The sequence below is a fragment of the Rhamphochromis longiceps genome, linkage group LG11 (assembly GCF_057381845.1).
Source record: "Rhamphochromis longiceps isolate RC_006_pf linkage group LG11, R_longiceps_female_GT1.1, whole genome shotgun sequence".
In the NCBI taxonomy this organism is placed as follows: Eukaryota; Metazoa; Chordata; class Actinopteri; order Cichliformes; family Cichlidae; genus Rhamphochromis; species Rhamphochromis longiceps.
The window spans coordinates 20,532,508-20,549,756 of NC_140567.1; the positions used below are offsets into that span (position 1 = coordinate 20,532,508).

Here is a 17,249-nt window from a genome sequence, read left to right on the forward strand (position 1 = left end):
AGCTGCTGTCAGTAAGTCCAAGGCTCCATATCTTTTAACAACCTTCACATTCATGATTCCCATAGGGAATGGCATCCAGCTGGTCTGGATCACAATGCTAGGACATAAGCAGAGCACAACACCATCCCTTCACTTCCCGCTCACACTGTCTATGAGTGGAAAGCTTTTTACAAGTAGTAAGGCAGCACAGTCCAATAAATCATTTTAGAAGATTGGGAACAAAAAAAGTGACTGTGTTTTACCATATTTACACATTATATGTGTGTGTGTGTGTGTGTGTGTGTGTGTGTGTGTGTGTGTGTGTGTGTGTGTGTGTGTGTGTGTGTGTGCGTTTGGAGTTAGTTGTCTTTTCTACGGACAGTGTGGGATGCAGAGAATTGCACATGAAACCGGCACAGTGAATTTATGACCTTGTCGAGCCAGTTTTAGTTGACTATAGTTTCTGTTTGTCACAGAAAGGTATGCCTGACACTTTGAAGCAGGTACTTTTCTGGAAGCGCGAGATTTTATCTGTTGTACCTCACTATGAATGTTATTTTAAACTTCTACACTTCTAATGTCATAGATAACACATCGTAAACCAATATAATCACACCCTAACCCCACTAACGGCCTTCACCAAAACCTCTAAGAATTGTTCTCAGGGGCCACAACCCTTCCTTTTTGTGACCAGAGAGACATGGGTTAAAATACCACAGTCTACACACAGCGAGTGTCTTCAAGCCTGCAGCTGTCAGCGGCATCATAGTCACACTGAGTCTTACTGATGCACTGAGAAGTCTCTGACTTTCTTTAACACACTATAAATGGTAAAATGGTAAATGGCCTGCATTTGTATAGCGCTTTTCTAGTCCATAGGACCCCAAAGCACTTTACACTACATTCAGTCATTCACCCATTCACACACTGGCAATATAAACTACAAACACTACAAATAGTTACAATCTGCAAAGGGTAGCTATCTGGAAATAACATCTTAAAACACGACAGCTAATTGACATGCAGCTGAAACAGAAAAGGGATTTAAAGTGCTTACAGATCAATCATAGTCACCAGTGTTGACAAGGACATCTTCTGTACATCACAGGATGAATTCTGAGTTTGACAGCTCTCACTGAGCACCTTCCCTGCAGCCTGCAGTCGATCAGTATGAACCAGAGAGGTGAGACCCACGCCTTTTGTGCAAGAGAAAACCAATCAAGGTCTGGCAAGCTCCTGCCACTCAAGCAGGGAATCACCTAAATGAATAAAAGCCAGAGGAGTTTGCTGGCAGCATGTCTACCTTTGTAGTCTCTATAAGACGTTTAGTAAGCTGATGGCCGGTAAGATGCTCTTTTGGTGTCACTGAAACTCCCTTCTAGAAAGGGAGGACGCCAGGTGGAAGACAGAGAGCATAAATGGTGAAGGGGAGTATTAAGAGAGACAAAGACTAGAGGTGGGAAGAGATTAGATGGATTCCAGTGTCTCTTCCCCACACACCATTAGCCTGAAACAGCATTTAGTCATTTGTCAGCGTCTCAGCGAGCTGTCCAGCTGGCACTATCTGTATATTAATTCAATTAGCCTGCATTCAAAGCGGCCTGCGAGTGTCAAAGTACAGAGGGACTGCAGGTCAAAGAGCCAAGGGGCCGATGCACAAGCCTTAGTGGCGATGGTTATATACACAACAAAGTACAAAAGTAACTGAATGTAATGCAACACAAGTTAATATAATACAGTTCAACAGAGACAGCATAGCTATTACACATAACAAAATCAATCAAAGAACTACAGAAACATCTTGACAACATACAACTTAAATTTTTAGTACACGCATAGAAATTAAACCACTCTCTTTGACTGGATTAGCTGGCAGGACCTTCCCACTTACATGATGAATAATGGAAAATCCAGCTCTTTAAATAGGCAGTATGAATATATAAATGCACCACCTTAAACTGATAGGTTTAAAGAAAAGGACACAGTTAAAAGAGAAAACCCTTACCGTGATATAACCCTATTCCTGAAGCTAGCTCTGTACAAGTGTCTACCTCTCCTGCATCTGAAGTCGAGACACAGCTCAGTTAAACCCAGCTCAGCCAAAACTTAAGTCTTTGTATCCAGAACCACAGTGACGCAACTAAGGGACGTTAGCAGAGTGATGATGAGCAGGCTGTGATTCTCAAACACCTTCATCAGCCCCTTAATGACTCTTTAACACATGGTTGTATTTCCCCAGACTGTGCTAAGCACAAGAACTTAACCACCATGTGCATTTTACTCTAATGACACACACACAAACATATACATTTCTCCTGCAGCAACATGGCTGCCACAGAAAACAGTCATTAAATCAGTGCAGGTGTTAGCTTGCGGCTGTGCAGAGCGCTCAAAGATGGGACGGTATGCATCCTGTTCTACCACCGTCTGCCCTGCTGCCAAGTTGCAACAGGAAAATGAAGTCTCCGTGACACCATTAGAAAGTGGTCAGCTTCCTTCACAATAATTTTTATATAGTAGCAGCATAAATACACGCATTCTGACAGTATACTGAAAGTAGCAGTGCTATTGATTTTCCACCATCCCTGATTCAGCCATCTTTTGCCCAGAGGGGAGCTATCTCCTCTCAGACCTTTGCCCCCTGACCTCTCCACTCCCTCTCCTTTTTTTAGGCCTCTCTCATTTATGTGGTTTCAGGGATACCAGGTGATCATCCATTAATGATATTTATTAATGGCTGTGTCCTCTCTGACACAGGGGCTTTGAGTGATGTCCCTGTGAGTGCTCTGGGCACATCCTGAGAACACACTCAGGTTTCTGCTCACCAGATGACTTCATGTCTATTAACCCTGGGAGGAGAAACCATGATCATGAAGCAGGTACAAAGGGAAGAGACCACGCCTGCCTAAGGATGGGTAAATCAAACCTAGCAAGGTCAGGGTGAGCACTTTTATTCCCCTTAAAAGTGGAGCATTGTACTATCAGGGGACCTGTGGCCCTCTGGCGCCTCACAGTAGGTTTGAAAGATTTGATCAGTCTGTGGAGTCACAGTTCAACTGCAAAAAGATCAAAGATTCAAATGGTGCTCTTTCGCTTCACATTTAAGGGTCCGCAGAGAAACATTAAAGCTTCTGTCTCTCACTGTCAGCTTCTTTGTTAACATCAGGCAAGCACAGTGATCGTGAGTAAGCACACAGCATTTCTAATTGCATAATATATCAAAGCTGTAACTTTCCGGGAGTATTTTATATATGCCTCGGCCCCCCTACCTTGCACTCTAAACCCGACCCGGGTTCACCATCTGCAGCTGAAAGCAGGAGTTTGGCTCTGCTGCTTTGCCAAGCACTCCACGGATCCTGTTCCATCCTCCTCATCTCCACCGCCAGCACTACCCACCAGTGCCTGTCTACAAACCCACTCTCTGTCCCCTAAAAAGCCCATACCCCCATTAGTTCAATTTTATTAGATTTCCCTCTCACCCAGAGAGGCAGTAACATCTACCACCCCCTCTCTCTCTCTCCTCTTTCTGTTTCTCTCTCTCTCTCTCACACACACACACACACACACACACACACACACACACACACACACACACACACACACACACACACACACACACACACACACACCTCTTGCCTTTTCCTCCACCCCCTCTCCCTCTGCTTGCCAAGAGCTGGGGACTGTTAAACTGATTTCCTCAGGGAACAGTGAGGCAGACAGTCTGATGGGAGTGCTGGGCTGTAATATCGCCCCCTCTCTCCTCTCTCAGGTTCTGGGCCAAGCTGATCAGAGCTTCCCTGTGGTTCCAGACACAGACATGGAGATGGACATAGACTGACTGTTCAGCCAGGGCCAGACGTTCCGGTGGTGCTCGGAGGAACCGTGGCAGTATGGGTGCAGCAAGACACACGCCCACTGAGAAGTGTGCTCCAAAGCATGCGCTCATACTCTTGGCAGCTTCTGCAGCCTGTCAAGTTAATGGATGGGCCTCTGACTCCAGTCTGCATATCCCCACTGTTCCCTCTCTTGTAAAGCCCTGCTCGAGTGCAGCCTACATGGTTATCACTACACCCACTGTCACAATCTTGAATACAGACAATGCCCCTGAGTGAGAGAGACAGACAGAGCATGAATACAATGCTAAACACTTACATACTCTTAAGTTGTGGGATTAAAAGAGGCATCACGAGTCATTGTGTCGATAAACGTAAGTGGAATCAAATGTAGTTTGAAAGATGTTTAAAATATCAGATCTCTAATGTTAGTGTATTTTGGCCGTTACAAATCTTTCACAATAGCTTTTTTTTTATTAATGGTTTGAGTTTTGGTTCTTGTTCTCTGATAATAAATAGCCCCTCTTTACCCGCACTGTCAATACACCCACAGGTGTGAGAAGCCACTTGTGTTTCGACATGCCAAAATTTCCAAGAAGTAATTGTTGAAAACATGAAGCACGAACTTGTCTGATTCAGATCACCTCCTCAGCATTGTTAAAGTTATTTTGGTGTGAGTGTCTTGTTTTTTTTGCTCAGGCTCCAGGAGTGCTAATGGTGGCTGGACCAGTCCGGTCTGGATCACGCAGTGTTGATGGCAGCTGGTTTACCCAAGCTTGGCTCTGCTTGTGTCCCTTCCCATTCATAGGCCCTGAACCATAACCAAATGGCCTTCACATACACCACCCATCAGCACACCTAAAAAAAACAAGCAGTCATCCAAAGACAAACAGATGCGACACTCTGTGCCACCAACGCCACTCTTGTCACGAAAACTCAACCCAACATAGAAGCGCACAATCACACACACACACAAAACTACTCAGAAGTTTCCTCCTCTTCCATAAAGCTTGCTGATCTTGCTTCAGAGTGTATTATGAGCCAGGAACATGTTTTACTCCTGCTAGGCCCCCTACAGCCCCTCAATCATACTAGTAGTACCTTGCACAAGCTTTCACACCAATCCTTTGCCCAGGCAAGCACTTTAGCACATTTTCAACAATACTTTCCATTTACAGTTACACATATATCACCATTCACATACACTGGTCACATGAGCGCTGGGGTAAAAATGAAGCAAAAGGTCAGCTATTTCTAGAAAACACAACAACACAAAAACAGACAAACAGAAATGAAAAAAGTATAAAAATAGATTTTTATTTTTTTAATGCATTTATTTTGATTGGCCCCACAATGAAGTGGAAGTGAAGCGAAATATAACACATTAGTATAAAACAGCCATGGCAGCAGAAATCATAGATCAGCTGTTGTCTCAAAGCAAGTGATGCTTTGAGCGCTATCCATCATCAGAGAAAACTATGGTGATGACAAATGTGTACCGACGCAAAGGTATATGAGCAGAACTATAATGTGGGGTTTTTTCCATTTTAATGACAATCAGAAAACAAACTCTCTGTCACTGTTTTGTAATGAGAGTTTTTAACCTAAAACTTGATCAGCTGCATTTCCAAAAGTATCTGTTAATGGTTATAAAGTGGTAAAAGTATGGATGCATGCACGTTGTAAGATGAATATGCGTCAGTACGGCTGTACCTTGAAAACAGAAAGGATCCCAAACTGTGGATCTGTTCCCTAAGAATCAGGTCAGCAAATTTTGGGGGTTGTGTTCTATATCAAAGCTCAAGACCCTTTGTATTTACAAAGTGGATTTGTGCTTGAATTATCAGGTAAAATCTTTTATTTCAAAGTTTTGTTTTGTTGTAACTGTGCACGTGCTTCTGCTGTAATTTGTCTCTATTCTTATAGTCAAGCTCTCTGATTTTAAAAAGTGCTATTTAATAAAAAAATAAATAAAATTAATACACTCACAGACACCACTGTGTAAAGTCCTTAAAAGACCGATAAACTAATAGACATGAAACGTAAATTTCATGAACTTGTCCTTTAAATCGTTTTCTAACTAACCGATGGTACAGAATGGGAAGGAAATCTCATCAACTAACACATTACTCATTCCTCCTGCCACGCTCACTCACTATTCAAATGTGAATATGAGTTTTCTAAATATAATCTTACAATAACACAATCACATGCACGCACACACATATATATAAACATAGAGTTGTTTTGTTGAGTTCTCACTCATAGCGTAGTATCCCAATATTTTCCATGGCGATTTTACAGGGACATTAAAACACTATCAAAATACTGTTAACAAGAGGGCTCATCTAATTCACCACCAATCTGAGATAATGTTGGCCGAGCAAACTTTTGTTAAATCGGCTCAGCTGAAAGTACATCCAACAGAGAATCCTGGGAACCAAAATTCTGGCTGGGTTTATTCAGTGGAATGGAAATCAATTTATAACTTTTATCTAACATGTTTTCTTCTGGATTTTCTGTAAACAGATGTTGGCAGGCATATTTTATAGTTGAAAAAGGTGATAAATTGTGGTGTCGTGAGGTTTTTGATGATTCATCTATCTATCTAAGTACAATTTTAGTCGCACTGAAGCAGAAGTTCCTTTCTGGTTTATGTGGCAGTTGCACTGATCCAGCAGCTCTTGCGTCACACTCTACGCTGCTAAAAGGACTCATCTCTGTAGAACCCCCCACCACCACCACCACCACTAGTCATATAAACTTCTGCTGCATCCAAAATATTTAACCTTCTCTCTATGTGTCCTTTGTACCCTGTCACTAGTTGACTGCACATCTTCCACGTTTACTTAACTAACCACACATATGCATATAACTGATCTGTATCACAAACCATATGCAAACTCTGACTTCATGGTTTGTTTTAGCCCACTTTGTCCACAGATGTGTTTTGGCTCCAAGGACAATGAGTACCAGACGGGGTGCCAAGTGCAGTGAAAAAAGAGGCATTTACACACACAATCATGACCATGCATACAAACACACACAATGTACATACAAGCTAGAGTTAACGCAAGCAGTCTGCAGATTCAGCTGTGCTCTTAGCTCAGCGTCTCTGCTCAGTGACATCATACCCCGACAATGCCACCATTCATACAGATGTTGCTTACAAAACCTGTAGTTAGACTCTCATTGTGTGTACTGCTCCTCCTCACAACAAGAGAATTTGCCAGAGGTGCTCCCCTACTATGGTGAAAGAAAATGAATGGAACACATAACAGGGTTACAGTTTATGCTAATGGTTTAACTGCTTACAAATGATTTTATACTAAGGTAATCATTTCATCAATCATGACATGGCAGAGATGAAAACTGTAACATCTGCAGCTGCCTCACTTTTTTGGAATTTGTGAGCAAAATAGGTGCAGTGCAGTGCAGTTACTGAATTGCAACTAGTATTTGGATTATCAGGATTAAAGATCAAGCGTTTCGCTAAACAGTGAACATGTACGAAAGAGTTACCCTGAAGAACTAACAGCAAGGTTTGTGCAAGTGAAATGAAAACTCAACATCAGTGCACGTGGAATACTTTGATTATTGGCCCTCCTGTGTGCTATGAAATGTTCCTTTAAGAGAAGCACTGCTTGCCCCCCCTCCCCCCCTTCAAGTAAAAAGGAGCATATTTAGAGCATGCCAGGAATTATGTCATCCACCAATCTAGTGCCAGCTCCACAGCCAAGCAGGCTGCAGTGAAAGAACATATAGTATTGTTTACCACATAAAAATCTCAGCACCTAGCCCGATGCTTAGTGACAAATTTATTGTCCTTAGTAACAATATAAACAATAGATAATTGGGAGATAATAAATAAAACATTTTCATACACCAGCACAAAGCCCTTTCAAGGCCCCTCTTTCTGAAATTAGCAAGCAGTCAGGATGTGTGGAAAGCATGGGACTCAGTTAAAAGACACAATAAAACAATGCCAAAGTGCACCATGCTGAAAACAGTGCCACTGACATGAGCCATGCGCCACAGCGGGCATTCATAGACTCGAGTTTGTTTTTAGGGGAAATTTGATAAGGGCTTGTTTGGGTTTTTCTTGTTACAGATGAAAAATGATAGCAATTACCTTTCATTGCATGAACAAAAATATCAAAATTTAAGCATAGGGGGTCTGTGGTGTGTGAGGGTTGGGGTGGGTTGGGGGTGTAGGTGTGGGGAGTAGAAAACAGTACAAGTATTCAGAAATGTTTTACAGTTTTCCTTTATAGGCATGCATGTATTCTGTGTGTGCATCTCATCTGTCAGTCGTTTTTCAAGTAGTCTTGGCTGCCTGTACATGCATGTGTGGGTGCACGTGTGTGCATGATTTTGCAGCTATTTGTACAAGCAAGATGACACAGTGCTGGTCCACACGCAGTGCATATATGTGTGTGTGCGTGCGCTCGTAAGGAGTGGTGATGTAATGCTTTGGCCAGCATGCTGTGGAACTTGGCCTCCTCTGTACTGCGTTTCCTCCACGCTGCGAGGGTCAACTATCCCACAAGCTCCAGCACACAACACTCACTATTCAATTCCCCAGACCACAACAGAGCAGAATTCAACCACACCCGGCACCAAGAGCACCCAGTCCCTCACAACAAGAAGGGGGAAAAAAACACTTGAGCTAAAACTAATAAAACATTCCAATCCCAGCAACCCTCCCAGGCAACAAACTAAAAGCATTAAGAAAAAAAAACATATCAATTATTCCACCATCAAGCTTTGCTATACCACTTAAATGATGGCACTTAAGTAGAAAATCAGAAGAACAAAGATGGGCACTGATGCAGATACAGTCTTTAGCCCAGAGAGCACAAACAGAGAGCTTAGAGCAAGATATGAGTCCCCAAGGGGCCACAGCAGTCCTTTGGCTCATTAACTATTTACACCAGAGACAGGCCTCCCTACTGCTCTGGCCCACCACAAAATCAATTAGCCTTCATTAGCCCAGGCTCAGGGCATGCTTTCTCTGACAGGGGAGGGATAATCCTGCTACCGATGCCTCCAGTTACCACAAAATATCAAACAGCAGCAAGCTCACCCATATGGCCATACATGCATGCACAAACATGAAAAGACAAAGGAAACTGGTTCTACTTTTCCCTAAGAAGTCTTCTATTTTCTCCCTTCTTATTCATTGTTTGATCTTGCAGTATATCAATATTGCTTCTCGCCTTTTAATTCTATTGCCTATTCTGCCTGTCTGTCCGTTTCCTTCATGTCTATCAAAGTCCCACTCAATCCCCTCTTCTGCTCTCACAATGTAAACGTTGAGCACAAAGAGTGCATCCAGATCCGTTCCTCCGAGGTGTGGGGTTACAGTGCGAAGATTTCCCATTGGCGGAAAGTCAACATGGTCAGGGTAATGCGATTAGAGCCGGATTGAGATCGTCGCAGGGGACACATGGGCCTGATCATGGCCCAGTTATCCGATAGCGAGGCCGTATTTATCGACCAGGCCCGGGCGAGGATATTGGAGACATTAGAGACCCCGTCTATGCTTATGAAACCCACGCTGGAGATCGCACCCGGATAACACAATTAGTCTCTCACTTTCTGTCCACAATCACAAAATTCCATCAGTTGTGTTCAGACATCAGGGAGCAGAATCTCAATTGATACACATTGGGTTGCTGTGCCTCGTGCCCGAATGGCCAACTAACCAGAAAGTTGCATGGTTAGGGGGCCTGCAGCCATTTAGTGACTGCATATGTTTATAGGAGGCCTAACAGAGCATTTACAATTCAATTACACAGATAGGAAGAGAAAAAAAAAGAGTAAGACATGTCTGGATGATGGCCAGGGGAGAGATAAGCCTAATACACTAATATTGTGTTACCCTAGTGTGTTACCATAGGAACAGTTGAAGAGATTCAAAAGACTACAAAGGCGATCAATCTTGAGAGAACGGGAGGAAGAGGGAGAATTAAATGCCCTGGGACTGCTCCCGCTCTCCTCTATCAGACCAATAACTCTTCTAATGACCTCTGCTACCCCTCTCTCTCTCCCTCTCTCTCTGTCTATGTGTGTGTCTTTGCCTCTCCAGGATGTTTCTCTCCAGTAAACCCAGCTATCTATGAACCTTTCCAAACACAAAGAGCAGCCAACTCTTTTCATTATGGTTTATAATTTCTTTTTTCTCGATATCCATGTCATGACACTCCAGTTATTTATTTTTAAAACAAAGGTTGGCAGTTGGTCACGTTGCTACAGCATTAATCAATTCATGTCACCTTAAATGTAACTTTTTAGCTATTTTTCATTAATCAGAGGTGCGCTGTCATGAACCAGTGTTGCAGCAGTACTGGCATTCAAAATCAAGAACAGTGCAAAGAATCTTTTCTTTTTGAGCTTTTTCTTCTGCCAGTCCTTCTTTGACTCTCAAAACCTGTGCCTACATATTATTCCAACTTCTACAACTAAATGCTTTGTGAAAGGATGAGGTCATTTGATTTTTTTCCCTGCTGTGTTAAACTAGTGCTAACAAGTTGCAGGACCTACAGAACATGTTCTGTACATTAAGATATACATCAGGCAGTTGGTGGGCAGCCGAGCCACAACCACATAAAGGGCCCTTTATTCCAGCCAGAGTCTCCGGTGCTGCACTGGCAGGTTCAGACACAGCTTTGATTACACACCAAATGATGAAATCCACACAGGCCTAAGAGTGCAGCCTTGCTGGCAGAGCCCAGTGGAAAAGAAGGTTGCAACACTTTTCAGCTTGTGTGTGTGTTTGTGTGTGTGTGCAGGCATAAAAGTGTATGTATGCATGTGAATGCTTGCATATACTCACCAGTTTGGCCTCTGAGTGCATGGAGGGAATGTGAGTGGAGGAGCAGGAGCTGCTGTGGGCGGGGCTTTGCATGCCCATCATATTGGAGCCCATGGACATTTGTCTCTCCATCTGAAGATTACAACAATACAATAACAATCACGCAAGTGTAAACAGGGCTTTATTTAAACACATATCAATCATGCTGTACTATTTATGCTAAGAGTGGTGATTTTTCAGAGATGCAATCACTGCTTTCTCACAGGTATGCACCAAAAACCTTTAAGCATTTTAAGTGTGAGACCTATCCTTTGAGGTTATGGAGCATGAGATGAGAACGCATGAGAGCCTGATTTCACATGACAGGCTGCCCTGTGCACAGCTCTGTGTGATGATAACTGGAGCTGACCCAAAACAGGAAGCCAGCATGCAGGGACTTAACACAGGAAGCTGGGCAACTGGGGTGTGTGTGTGTGTGTGTGAGAGAGTTTCTAACAGCAGTTTGGTGAGTATCTGTCAGACTAACATCAAAGTCGTCTAGTTGCAGGATGTTTCAATAAGGACATAGGTTAGTTAGCTCTACAAATTTCTAACCATCTGTCTTTGTGTGTATGCGCTCACTACCTGTCTCTGATTGATTCTAGTCTGGTCGTTATGTGTCATAGCTGAGACCTGAATGTGAAGAATTCACATGACATGTGGTGAAAGGTGACCCGTGTTCACCGTGTGGTGCAAACAGGAAAGAAGATATGTTTGCTTGAACATCTACATGCATGTGTGCGTGTAAGGTGTTGCGGCCTCTTAGCTGCTGAAGTTTTGGTGAAGTTTGCGGTGCTCTCCATGAGGCATGGGCCCTCTCACCCCCACCCCTGGCTGGACCTTTTCCTTGCCCTCCCCTTCCCCTGGTCCACAGAGATTTGGGTCTAGAACCTGACACACAATCTTAATTGCAGTAAGTGTGTTTTGTGTAAAAATATCACCCAAACGTGCACCCCTTTCCTGAACCGTCAATCTTCCCAAAAATCGCTTAGCCCTTAATTTAATAAACATGGGAAGGATTTTTCCACACCATAAAACTGAGCCGTCTTATGTTACAAACGGAACATATGTTGTATCATTGCAATCCTGATACGAGGGCCTTTTGCTATGTTGTTATCATTTCCTGTTACACAATGTGATTGTTCTGAATTTAGTTGGCTTAATTGTAGTGAAAATTTACATTTTGAACTCACAGGAAAAAACCATTCATTTCTGCAGGAAGAGTCGAAACTGCACAGCAACACCAACACAGCTTATGTTCAGTCTGAATGTACAGTGCACTGTCATCACAGGAGTAAACGAGTCTACTTCTGCATGCGTGAGCGCCGCTGTAAGTGAATATGCTCTGTAATCTGTTGTGGTACTCACAGGCATCAACACAGCAGAGGAGCCGGGCATGGTCGGGTCTGGCAGAGTTCCAGGCATGGAGGCTGGCAGAGGCTGCCTCTGTCTGTTTCGTAGGTGCAGTAGTGAGGACAGCGAGCCGGGGACGGGCCTAAAAGGACACAGACAAGGAACTTAAGGGTTTGTCCTGCTACACACAATCTAAGAATATTATTCTTTGTTGTTTCATACACCAGCACCAAATCCAGCATGAAATTTAGCGCTAGTTTTTAACGTGTCCTAATAAGCACAAAATTAATGTATAAGCATATATTAAAGAAAGAAGTGATAATATAGTGTAACATCCCTTTTTAGTATATTAATGGACATTTACTAATTTCTTCTTTTTTTTTTACACACACAAAAAAGTTTAATTCTCAGTTAATTTTATCTTTCTGTACTTTCAGAGTATGAATAATTGTATTATACATTATAGTGTGATATAAATGACTCACTGTTTTTATATTTCCTACAAATTAAGTGCTGAAATAAATTATTACTATAATATACAAAGGCATGAAAGAAGGCAAGTGAAAAAATGCACGACAAGCTTAGCTTAAGTCACCTTTGTGAGTTTAAAAACTGTATGTTTAAAAACTACAGTTGCTAAAGGGAATTTGATTACCCACTGATATAGTTGGTGATCATGTCTAACTTTTATACTCAATTCTAGCTCTCTGGTTTGAAGCTCATTCACTCTGAAGACAGGAACATCAAAAACAGAGCACGAATATTACTATATATTACATTATATATTACATTACTTCATAACATGATAATAATATAAAAAATATAGGGGACTTCTGTCAATCGCAGTTTAGAGGATTAGGTATTTTGCTGTCACCTGATGTGACGCACTGATGTGCTTATAAAAACTAAGGGTCTGTGGCTCCGTTGACAATAATAAAGAAAAAACTTCATCAAGTGTTTCCTTTTAGACTAAAGGGGCTGATTCTGTCATAGATACTGAGAGAAATGTTGGTGCTTATATCAAAAGATTCAGAGTCTCTGAATGCAATGAATTGCTTTCATTTTTCGTATTTCTGGTTAAAAGTGTAATCACTTTCCAAACATGCAAGTTGGCTGCTGCCCCATGTTCTCGGAAAGCCCTGAGCTGAAAGCGCGCACGCTAAAAAAAAAAACTATTGTATTATCGTAATTCTACAAAGTGGGGCGGCTAAGGAAATCTATTCGTACACTTTAAAGTAAATTTAACATTTTGAGAGAAAATGCTTTCCGCAAGCTCGTTCTTTTTTAGTTTGCTCTTCTTTCTACAGCCACAAACTCAGAACAGAACCACCCCCCCCCCAAAAAAAACATTAGTGAGCCTGTGCGCATGCTGCACTTCAATCATCTCATGAGTTTTTGGATATACTTTACTTTTGTAAAGTATATCCAAAAACAATGGATGAATAATGATTTTGGTGATGATAAATGACTAATATTTGTCATAACAACCACATGAGATGAGCATGATGAGAATCATATTTAGAAACTGCTAAAGCAATGGAAGCCCTGTGGGGAAAATCTCTTTCAGTGACCACAAGAGCGGGCGGACCAACGGGCTTATCCACACTCACGGCCACATCAATAAATCACATGTACAGAGGGCCCAGGCTAAGCTTAAACTATTGACAGCAGTCCTGTCTCAGTCACTGGCTCAAGGCCTTGGCCATACAAATACCCAGACCAATACATCTGCGCTCGGTGACATCATTTATACAACTGTCACCAAATCCCTGCTTCTAAGAACAACAATTCCCAGCTGCAAGGTGCTGCAACACCCACATGAATGCAGCAATTATTCAATCCTCACATCTAAAAGCAGCATTCACCGCACGATTCTTCAACAACTTGCATCAGAAGAATCAATAAATCTCCAGTTATCTGTATCGCCACAATCAGCGCTGCCACTCACCAGCTATTTAAGCTCCATTTCCTCCAAGCAAACAAGAAGCATTTAGGTTAGTTGTGTTCAACGGGTTAACATAATCAATTCACCACATCACAGCCTGGATTACGGTAATAGTGAGTGGTGAAGGAGTGATGGCCTAATGGAGGGGGGGGTAACAGGGCAAACGTTCCACCACCTGAATAAATACCTGTATTTTTCCAGACCTAAATATGTGCATTTATGCTCCAGACATTTTAGATTGCTGCACACACACACAGGACTATTACCATCCTGACGATGTGTCATGCCAGTATAACATCCCAATTTATCACAATCACACTCATTTAACAGCGCGTATGACATCTGAGCAACACAGCGAATTCAAACATTTCCACATGGGAAAACTCATGAAAGTACAATGAGGTATGCAGTGTAGCTGCATCAACAGTTTCCCTCAGTGTTTAGACTTTGCCAGCATTCAGAAGGATGAACAGTCGCATGCTGGTACATGCTGTTGATTATGTAGATGAAGACTACATCATTTTTTCATAACTACGTGATGACTCGATTTTTCATTCAGACGCAGACTGAAGTTTTCTCAACAGATTTTTGCAACACACTGAAGTAAAAACGAATGCTAACTTGAAGCACGTCTGTATCTCATTATGATGTGTCAATTAGCTAAACAAAACTGGCTCATTTAAAGTATTTTTGTTCTAAAACTGTCACAGTATTTGCTTTCGTTTCCCACATGTATCATGTGTGCTATTCTACTAATTTAAACAAACAGTATTTTGTAAGAAGGATAAGCTTTATACGTTTATTTTTTTATTAATTAGCCCTATTTCAGTCATACTTCATCCTTAATCCTGGCAGCCACATAATAAACAACAACATTAAAAAAAACACGCAGACACACAGGCTCTGTGACACAGAGAATAAAGGCTCCTTTTGAAGACCGTAACTTCTGTACCTGTCTGTTAGACGAACGCTCTGTCCATCACGACCACATTCACCAAAACACAACCTGCTTGTCCACTGGGAAGAAAAAAACAACACTAACATCTGACAGCACTTCCTCAAGGGATTAACCCGAGCTTTGTGCTGACTCTGCTGATAAATAAAGACATTTCAGACAGCTGGCAAAAAGTCACTAACGGTGAATCCAAAAATCTAGAAGAAACAAATATAACTTACTTGTTGAAGTGAACACAATGGCAACTTTTCTTATGCATTACAGTGTCAGAACCACACTGTAAAGCGCCTCAGCAACAGTTCTGAAAAAGGGCTGAACTTGTTTTTCTAGCTTTTTCCAGCAACTTAAAATGAAAGATTTCCTGCTTCTGATGAACTCTTAATATGTAGTATTGTGTCACTCTTTCCTTTTCCTGTGCGTTTTACAGACTAAACCATTTATTCTTTTTTTCACTCTGATAAATACTATACTCTACAAAATAATGCATTTTAATATAGCACCATCGTACACCGTCAGTAAGGCACTAATCAAATACAGTATAAAGAGTTAAACAAGAAACTTTCTATATTTCATGCTCCCTCCTGCTTTGTGTATTTACATCCTCCTGCTCAAAGTGTTTATATGTGAATAAGTGCATATGTGAGTGTGTGACTTTTGCATTAAGCTGCGTGTGAACATATGCATGTGTGTGTGTGTGTGTGTGTGTGTGTGTGTGTGTGTGTGTGTGTGTGTGTGTGAGTGAATAATGACAGGCTCGGCTCCACTGAGGGGACTGATAATAGCCTGGGCTGTGGGCCCCAGGGGAGAGCAGGTAGACACTCTGCAGTTCTGACCCTGCGCTCTCACATTACTGAGTGCTTCGCTCTCAGCCCAGCTCTCCTCCACAATCCCCGCCCAAGAACCGCCGCCGCCCAAACCCACCCATCTTCACTCCACCATGACATCATTAGTAGACTTTCATCCCTCTTTATGCCTTTTTTACTTTTTCTTGTGCTCTCTTATTTCTAATTGTCCACATCATTATGATATTTCTTTCCACCACGGACCCCTCATGGTGTCCACGCCTAAACCCACGTCCCCCTGATCTACTGTGTGTAATCTACAAATTTTGTAGACACACTGTGCTTTACTGTCCCAATCCCAACAGTCCCAACTCCAACTCAAGTACTGGGGACTTATACACAAGGGGGTTGGCTGCCATCCAACAGAGAGAGAGAGAGAGAGAGAGTCCACTGACTCATATCCTTCCCTTTCTGACTCGGCTCCAGCAATGATGTAATGCTCTTGGTTTTTCGCCCTCCCCCCACCCTGTGCCTGCCTACCCCCAGATTTTGTCCCTCCCTCCCATCCTCCTCTCACTTTTCCCTCTCTTTCCCTCCTCAACTCAGTCCAGCATCACTGTACTCACTCCTCGCTGGGTGAAGTCACTGCAAGCTCTGGGTAGACACAGCAGCTAAAAACTTTTGAACGTAACCAAAACAGCCTAGGGCCAAGTTCCAGACGTTTGGGAGATGGTGGTGCAGTCACCATGGGAACGGAGGTAAATACCAGGAGAAACAAGGGCCTCAAACAGCTTGCAGCTGCCTGGCTCTCTGAGTAAACACTACACAGGACCTGCCCCTGATTTACTGCCTTTAATCACTGGTGGGAGGAGAGTGCCATGGGGTTTGGACTGAGGAAATAATACGAATCTGATCAAATAAATCAGCTATAATGGGTTACGACACAGGCTGACTTTTATTAGCGCTCTAGAGAAGGGATGGATGCTGGGAGGGTGCTTCACTGGAATGGATCTGGGCTGGGGTGTCCTCACATTAGGGTGCCTCAAGCTGAGTTAAGGCATGCCAAAGCACAGTTTAGGAATGGTGGGGAGTGACACTCTGGAGCAAATTAGTATAAGTGTTGCGGTATTTATTCACCAAATATGATACTGTTTTGAATCATCAGATGCTCTTGGCTGAGGAAAGCAAAGATGGGTTGGCTTTCATTTTAACGAAAGCATGTCAGTGCATTCATATCAGCGGTGAATCGGAAAAACTCTTCAGCAGCTAATGAGTCATCTTGTCACAAGCTACCCTGGGATCTGTCAGCAGCACCTGACTGGTGCTGTAACATTTGGCATAAACAGACCCTTTCACTTTCAGAGATACTTCATCTTTTTCCCTTTTCATCTACTAAAACTTCACTATTTATTAACATGTTTATGTCTCTGCTGTAAAGCCAACCTAGGCTCCTGTCACCCTGCCACCTGATTCCTGTCTTCTGTCAGTCTCATCTCTCATTCAGCTTTCCATCTTCCCTTCTCTTTCAGAATCTCCATACATTTTT

At 42.5% G+C, this 17,249-nt stretch overlaps 1 protein-coding gene across 6 annotated transcripts in view; it reads right to left on the bottom strand.

The window, feature by feature from the left end:
• Nucleotides 1-17,249, bottom strand: part of creb5b (cAMP responsive element binding protein 5b) — a 37,876-nt gene that overhangs the window by 6,851 nt on the left and 13,776 nt on the right. For all 6 annotated transcript variants that reach the window (XM_085422743.1, XM_085422744.1, XM_085422740.1 and 3 more), the window contains exons 6-7: nt 12,037-12,163; nt 10,651-10,761 (exon numbers count right to left, since the gene is read on the bottom strand). In XM_085422743.1, coding sequence (XP_085278869.1) covers nt 10,651-10,761; nt 12,037-12,163 — 238 coding nt within the window. The remainder of the gene's footprint in view (nt 1-10,650; nt 10,762-12,036; nt 12,164-17,249) is intronic.